Consider the following 8,515-nt stretch of genomic DNA (forward strand, 5'->3'; position numbering starts at 1 on the left):
GACATTAAGAATCAGCTCTGTGTTGGAGCACCACTAGCTCAAGAGAGCTCCAAAGTAGAAAGCATCAAGGGGATACATGGACTGAAAGGAAATATGCCCCATTTTTTCAAGCACTTTCACTGAGGAAGGGTGAGGAGGAGACTATGCAAGGTGTGATTTAATAGCATCTCTATTTGAGAATAAAGCTGCACAAAGCACATCATTTTTATTTCCTTATAATCCAATTTTCACTTATATGGGAATATCTTCTACTCTAGCATAGAACATTTTTCTTAAAAATAACTAAAAAAAAAAAAAAGACAAATAGCTTTAACCCCAAAACTTTTGCACAACTGCTCACCATCTCTATATTTAACTTTAAGAGGATATAACCCTCTGTTAAAGCTGGTTTTCCATACGGTTGCTTTTAATACATGAGGTGGTCTGATGATGTGGATATATATTATGAGAAGAAAGATATGCTTGATTTTATTTTTTCTAGTACTGGTCCTGAATTGCAAATTACTCTGCAAATTGTGAAAAGTTTTCATGTATGTTCTAAAATTACTTGAGTTTTCATTTCATTTCTTCTTCTCTTCTCAAAACCAAAAAAACCTGGAGTACCAGCCTTTATATCGGGACTTGGCAGGAGGCCATGAGACTTGCAAGGACCAGCCAGTGCTCTGTATTGTCTGCAAAACAAGGTTGAGGTTAAGCTTATGTGTTTTCTGTATAGAGACTGGACGCTGTCCTTAGACTAATTCCAGAATCTAGAAATACTAGCTGGAGTGTTTCCATTTTCATAACGCGCTCGGAGGAGACTGGGTAATAAGGCTTTTACCATGAATTAAAATATGTGCTTCCCAGGGCACTGCAAGTGATAGGGAAGAACTAAAACCTTGGTTTGCATAGTTCCCATCCCAAGAAGGTGAGAGGAGTGGCTTAGGGAATGACATTCCTCTGCAAATAAATTGGCCCCTTCCTTAGCCCTGGTGCCACATGCAGAACCAGTTTGGCTAGCTGACCTGGGAGTAGTATGTCCAGAAAAATAAAGAAGAGAATAAGGGTCCTTTAAACAAAACATGGTTCTGATGCAGTTTGTTCCAGCGTTTTAGGGACTATCATACACTCTGTCTGTATTGCATGATCTCCTGTTGTTCAAAGCTTGTATTTTGGTAATAAACATTTAAGATAATTAGAACGTGCATTGATGGTAATACATTCAGGATAAAACCAATGTAAATCTTCCAAACAGAGGGCAGGAGCGTGTGTGTGTGTGCAGAGGCTGCATGAGGACTCAGCACAGAGTGGCGTACTCGGGGTGAGAGGGGAGAGGGCTCCTGCCTCGGTGGGGTTAGGAGCCAGGGCCATGGATCTCTCCTGGCTGGCAGCTGGGGTAGCAGCCGCGCCAGAGTAGTGCCCACTGACAGATGTCACTGCATGGGCTAGCCAGGAGCACAGCCTGCCTGAGGCAGCAGCCAGGTCCCCAGACAGCACTGAGGTGTCTGTGAAGGGTGGTCTTCCCTGCACTGCTCCTGCAAAGCTGCAGGGCTTTCGTTCCTCTGAGAGGGCCTGGCACAGTCTTTTGTACCAAGGTGGACTGTTTCCACAGAGCGTTATCCAGATGCTGAAAAGGTATTCAATCCAAGGTACTGGTGTTTGTCCTCCTGCCAAAATGTCTCAGATCATCTAAGGATACTCCAGAAGATGTACCTTACTGATACAGTCATTTTTCCCAGCGTGCTGAGGCTCACTTCTCTGTCCTACCTCTTTACTTTCCCCTTTCAAGTCTTCTCACTGCAGGCACCAGCACCTTCAGGCAGTCAGCATGTTCGCATGGTCAGGCTGCTTACAGAACAAGCTGTTTATAACATCTTCCCTCTGTCTAATTTGAATTATTTTCCTACATCTCTTTTATCTTGTAATATGCTTTAAGCTGCAATTTGTACCCGTCTGAATTTGTCACCAAGGCAGTATGTCAACTTCTTGGAGTTTTCTGCTTGTTTTCTGATAAGCTCTGGGATGCTGCACTTAGCTAACTTTTTTTCTCCCATACAGTTCTTTCTGAATCAGAAGCCATAATCATGCTTTTCCCCCTTGCTACTTACCTACCCTCAAACGGGCTTTCACAAAAGACCTGGAACATTGATTTGTGTGTTCTGTCTCCTCAGCTTCCTTCTGTTTAGACTCATGGTTTTAGAATACAATAGAATAGTTCAGTTGGAAAGTTTTGGAAACAAAATAAAAATAAATGTGCTCCTTTGGCATTGGTGATGTTTGAGAAGGAAAGGACTACCAACCAGAACTGAGAGTTGGACAGTATCAGTGGGATCTTGTATAGGACATGGAGATGCATATAGGTGCAGCCAAGATGATCTAGTTAATCAGTTCTTTCGTGGTTTCATTTGCTGGTGTTAGCCTGATTTTTAGAATCTCTTGCTGATGTTTAGTATCTGGTTCATGGCTTTGTTTTGAAATGAGAAAGAGATCTGAATGTTAGTAATCTGTTAAAAATGTCAGAACTTCTCACATTGTGGTAGTATTGTCATCTGTCCACAAAACCAAACCATGATGAGATAAATTGGGACACAGACTTATTCTGAAGGCTTGACAAGTTCTGGCGTTTGGTAAACAGTTGCTTTGTGCTTTTTTTGTAAAGGAAAAAAAACCCAACAACTGTATAGAATTGAGATACTTTGTTCAAGCCTGTACTTCACAAAATTAAATAGCATGAAGTCAGACCAGCTTTTGCTTTCATATTCTTAGATTTCATAAAATGATATGATATACAAGGATGCAACCTTTCAAAAGCACCAACATTCAGAATAAGATGTCTCTTCAACTTAACATACACTTTGTGGGTAAGGCTGGGGCAGGAAGGATAAAAGTGCCTGCAGGAATTAGGACCGAGAAGGTTTTAAACGTTCTGATAAGTGTATATTGAAGTTACTTTTATTCCATTTTGTGATATAAAAATTATAGACTTCCTGCTTAGAGGATGCATTTGCAGTTGGAATTGATTGGCATAAATATCTTTGAGAAAAATAGAGAGCAAAGGTGCCTGCGGTGTATGTTGATAAGTCCTGTGTATGTATTTGGCTGTGTGAAATATACTTACAGCATGTAAAGGAAATACAGATGCATACGGCTTGACTATGGAGATCTGGAGTTGGAGAAAATGTTTTGTGGTGTTCCTGATTATAATCAATTCAGTGAATAGTAGGTATCTTCCATTTAGAGTGGTATCTAAATTTCCTCACAAGCTACATCACTTTTTGTTCTCTGGGTCACAGTCCCCTTGGAATACATTTCCTCACTTGATCAGTAAATGGCTGCTGCAAAATTGAAGATACTTCTGTGTATTTGGATTGCTCTAATGTCACAGAAGGAGACCACTTCACAGTTCTGACCTCTAGCAGTATGGGTCAAATTACTTTTTCTGAACAGGTGCTATTAGGCAGTTAGTTTTCAAGTAATTGCAGTCATCCTTGTTTGTTGCTAGCAGCGATGCTGGCTGAGTTGCCCTGGGTATGTCAGTCGGTAATATTTCTAAATGTGATGGTCTTTGCCCAAAGTGGTGCCTGTTTTGCACGTGGCTGAATGATGAGATTTGGTTTATATAAATACAATGCTTTCCTGTCCAGTGTTGGAGATGCTTGTAACTCTCACTTGCTAGGTAGGCTTTTTGTTTGTTCCTCAGTTCTGGGATGTTCCAGTGTCAACAGCAAGAGACTAGTCTTTGTAAATAGAGAGAATTCTTGCGTCCCAGAAGTGGCTGCTAAGCAATTTCTTCTCTGCTTTACTAATGCTTATGCTTTATTAATGTTTACTTTTTCCTGCAGTTTCCTTAAGGACTTCCCACTGAACTTCCTGTCAGATCTCCTTTGCCTTCCCCTGTTTCCTTATTGCTTCTGAGGGGCCTTTTTTTGTCATGGCATTCTTTAGTGATATGTTAATCCTTTCCTTCGTGATGTCAGACTGAAGCACTGTTAAACCTTGTAGCACCCCACTGCCATTTCCCTGTCCCCCAAAGGCCCCAGCTGTAGGCCTTCTGCCCTGCCTCAGGGTTGGTGGGGTTGCGTGGAAGAGCACAGACAGAGACCATTTTCTTTCCCTTTTCATGCCCAACCTCTGGGACTGCTGCAAGCAAAAGCCTCTCTCTGGCTTTCTCCTCAGGCTGCTGCAATTAGAGAGGCTTCCACTCCCCTAAAAACATATTTTTTCAGGTACTTAAGAGATTTAATCAACAACAGAAGTGATTTCAGCCTAGCAGAGAAGTGAATGTTGCAGCCCTGCTTTCACAGTTTCTTCCATAAACTTACCTGACTGTCTGCCCCTTGCATCTTCCAGCCTTCTCCACTCTCCACCAGGTCTGCATGGCTTGGTTGTCATGCCCAGGAGCCTGTCAGCATCCTCCATCCCTGCTGCCAGCAGTATGCCTTTTCCCCACAGCAAGCACTGTTTAAGGCAGCAAGCTCTGGGCTTAATAATTTTGGGGAGGGTTCCCCCTCTCTTAATGAGATTCAACCTCGCTGGATGATGATTGGCATGGTTCTACTGCAGCAACCTGCGAGCACACAGCAAGTGCAGGTCTGAAGCCTGATAGATGTTGGTATGTTGAGAAGACCGAAGATGGTCCTCCCAGCCTTGCTGTCAGATCAGCCCATTTACAGGCTTGGTCCAGGTGGCCATGCTTTTGCATATGCGCAGGCTGTTAGCTGCTCTTTTACCACAAAAAAAGTTTTAAATGAACCTTAAGTATTATGGATGAGACTACTGGCAGATGTGTGAAGAAACAGTGCGATGTACATCACTCTGAAATCTTTAATTTACTTATTTGTATATGATTAATTTTGATCCTTTCTATTGCTTGTTGTACGTGTTGGATAGAGGTCAACTTTGAAAAGCTTTTTTTTTGCTTGCTGCCCATTTAAATCTTACAAATTATCTTACAAAACTCAAAAAAATTTAGCTGTTGCTGTCTGAATGATATCACATAAATGTGCTGTCATAACTTCGGATAGCAAATGTAGTTATGCAAACTGGTGAAGGGGGTTTCTTAGCGGTTTTAAATAAGGTATGCTGATTGCTAGCACATCTGCTGGTGCTCTCACTCAGCTGCATCTCGATTTAGCCATTGCCCTCCCCCCAACTTATTTCGTGAGATAAATATTGTGTTGTGAAATATGAAACTGCATGACTTTTTTCCCCTTTGGTCATAGTCACACCCACTATGTGAAACTAGCCTGTTGTAAGTACTTATAGCACAACCTTATTAATTTAAGGAACTGATTCATCAAGCTGTGTTGCTTGCTCAGCTATTCAAAGCTGTTGTAATAGTGTTCCTTGACTTACCTCTCTCCCCTGGCAGCCATGTTGAGCCTGTTCTGGTTCAGCGTTTGCCCGCTGAGCTAATTGACAGGACCCAGGAGCACGCTGCAATGGACCGAAAGATTTAGAACCAATATTAATTATTTTCTTTTTTTCAGCCTTGTAGCTAAAGGTGATATGGATGGGCTGTATGCCTGGTACCTAGCTGGTGCAGACCTGAAGCAAACTGGTTATGATGGCAGGAATGCCCTACAAGTAGTAAGTGTGCATATGATTGTACCCCATGTGGCATGCTAGCTGTGTGAGTAATAATGCACGCTGTAGGATGATATTAGTTTGGGAAAAGTAAATGCTGCTTTGGGGACTATAAACCAGATTAGAATTTGTTACAAACTCAAATCTGGTGCTGTTCTGAAGTAATAAATTGTTGCAGCCAGAATTTTCTCATCTATGTCAGAGGAATTAAAATTCAAATTGGATTTTAATTATTTTCTGGTAACATAGTCTTACTTCCCACAAGTAAATATTTGCATGTCCTGGTGCACAGGATGGCAAGATTTATTCATGTTTCTACTTACAGGCAGAGGCTACAGGGCGTAAGAACATTCTTGAACTCTTTAGACAAAGGCAGTAAAGAAGGTAAGATCAGTTTTTCAGGTGCGAGATTTCTGACACGTATAGATGGGCATATACATGTATGAAGGGGGATTTTTTATTTAAGCCCTAGTTCACCCTTGGGCATCTGGGTTCGGCTGCTGTCCCTGCCTCAGTTTCTGATACAACTCTGAGTACTTTAATCTTTCTTTGTAGAATGGGACTAATGTTTATTCGTCTTTCTGCCCGAGCCTGGAAATGCTTTTTTACGGTGTGTTCCACAGCGTGGTTCTGAACTTGGTTGGGAATGTAAAAGCTACAAAATAGTACCAGGAGGGTGACGATGTCTTGTTCTGTTGGCCCATTGCAATAAGTGGCTCTTCTGGCTTGCCCGGGTTAAACGGGAATGCCTTCTCCTGGGCGCTCTGCCAGGGTGCCGTGCCCACCGTCCAGGCGTGTACCCTTCCCCAGCAGAGTTGCAAGGCCATCACGGCTGCTCAGCTGCACGTCACCCCGCTCAGGAGGGTGCTACTGCGGTACCTACAGCACCTCCACCTGGGCTCTCCTTCGAGCTTTGGACGGAGCACCATATACAGCTCACCTTCTAGTGTGACATAGTCAACCACAGTGGTTGTTACAACGTGATTGTAGCGTGTCAATCTACTGTGGGGCAGATTCTTAATAGACAGGAGTTAGCTGGATCCCACGCATAGACTGCAGGAGGCTGGATTTTAGCGGAGAGCTTTGCTGAGGGTTTGCCCCCCTCCAGGTGCAGGACAGGGCAGTGCCATGGCCTTTCTCTTAGGCCTTAATGTAGCTGCCTGGTTGTCCCAGCGTGGACCTGCAAGGTGTGTTTCCCTGGCTGTGAGCGTACGAGGTGGGTGTGAGGCTCATGCTCAAAGCGTCTCACATCTGACAGGTCTCTCTATAGGAAACTTGTCTGGGTGTTTGACCCTCGCCAGTGCTGTGCTGTAACTGGAGACATTTAAAACACTTGCCGTTTTTATTTCTCAGAACTCCTTTCTGATGCAACACATTGTTGATTTAGATCTCTCTTCTCCAATAGATTGGCAACTCTAATCCCAGTTTAAATACTGGGGGGAGATGGTCGCATTTATTTATGCATGCATGGCGATGCATTATATGCATCGCCATGGATGCAGCAAAACCTTTAACACAAAATTTGCTTAAAGGTTTTGCTGCATCCATGGCTACCTTGCCAGTTGTGTGTCCCATTTGGTCGATGTGAGTGAATTAATGTCTATATAAGTGGGGAACTGCAACTGGAACAAAAGGAGTTTTGAATCGCTGCGTACTGGTCTAAATGAACATAGGACACAATCTGGCAGGTTTTGCTTTCCTGTAAAGCTTTGTGTGGTTTTTGGTTGTGGTTGGTTTTTTTTGCTAGTAGAGAAGGATTAGGTATAATGACAGTCTCAAGCATTTAAATGGAAGTTTTCCAGTGTCCAGTATGAAGATGCTAAAAATACCTTTAGAATATGGGTGAGGTTGCAAGGGGATTTCCATTTTCAGTGAAATAGTTCTGCAAAAGTCACTTTTCTTTTGTAAGAGATGTGGGGAGGGAATGTGTTTAAATCCTTGACTCCTTCACGGATCATCTCTTAGTCCCTTTGGACTGGGCCACCAGTAGTGTAGACAGTCTGAAGGAAGTCTTCAGTACCACATGAGAACTTGCTTGGCAGGCTACAAATTAATCTCTCCCCAGGAAGATTTTGGATGCTGCTTAGTTCTAAACACACATTTTCTCTTTCTCCAGAGGCTGTAGAAGATGGTCGCTCCTCTTCAGAATGCTGGCTTTGAACATTATTGGCATTAGGCAGTTGCAGGAGGAAAAGAGCAAAGGAACAATGGTAGCTGTGCTTGGAGCATACAGGAAAGCTAGAGCTTAGAAATATTCTTTAGGATCACATTAAGTCCTTACTGATTTTTCTAAAAAATGATTTGCTGCTTTATCTTTTAATCATTTTTTTTGAAAAGTAACCTTTTAAACAAGCGTATGTATTGGAATGTATTGCCTTCACTGTACAAGTTCTGTTTTTAAAGAGGCCTTTTGAATCTTATGTTAAATCAATGAGGACAGTATTGCAGGCATAACGAATGGAAATGCTGTGGTGAATTCATACTGAGAAAAAACAGCGGTTTATGCATTTCTGGGTTTCAACTAATAAAATCTCTGAGGAACAATGTTGGTTTCACTTTGTCTGTTTTTTGCAATGGCTTGTATCACTTCAGTTGCAATTACAGCAATTGTGAGTGTCAGTGCAAACAATTGAATCAGTCATGGGCATCTGCCTGCAGTTGTGTACTAATCTTCACCAATGTGTCACTATAAAACCTCACTTAAAATGAGTAGGAGGCAGATGCCATAAAGCATGTTTGTGGGACTGTCTAAGTGAATTGATTGTTTTGTTTCTAATAGCATCTTTCCCACATCCTGACCGGAACATAATCAAGATTGCTACATACTGGACGCATAATTCTTTGGACTGTAAATGTGATCCCAGTATTAACAGACCCCAAGTTTAAAGTCCCAACCCTTTCAGACTAAAGAAAAGAAGCAGTATGTATCTTTACAGCTGTGTCTGCCCTA

The 8,515-nt window shown here is 42.3% G+C and overlaps 1 protein-coding gene across 1 annotated transcript in view; it reads left to right on the forward strand.

The window, feature by feature from the left end:
* ASPG (asparaginase) overlaps positions 1–8,109 on the forward strand; it is a 46,960-nt gene extending 38,851 nt beyond the window's left edge. Inside the window, exons 14-16 of the mRNA XM_040601365.1 lie at positions 5,469–5,568; positions 5,891–5,949; positions 7,682–8,109. Coding sequence (XP_040457299.1) covers positions 5,469–5,568; positions 5,891–5,944 — 154 coding nt within the window. The 3' untranslated portion in view covers positions 5,945–5,949; positions 7,682–8,109. The remainder of the gene's footprint in view (positions 1–5,468; positions 5,569–5,890; positions 5,950–7,681) is intronic.
* The last annotated feature ends 406 nt before the right edge of the window (positions 8,110–8,515 follow it).

The sequence above is a fragment of the Falco naumanni genome, chromosome 7 (genome assembly GCF_017639655.2).
Source record: "Falco naumanni isolate bFalNau1 chromosome 7, bFalNau1.pat, whole genome shotgun sequence".
Taxonomy (NCBI): Eukaryota; Metazoa; Chordata; class Aves; order Falconiformes; family Falconidae; genus Falco; species Falco naumanni.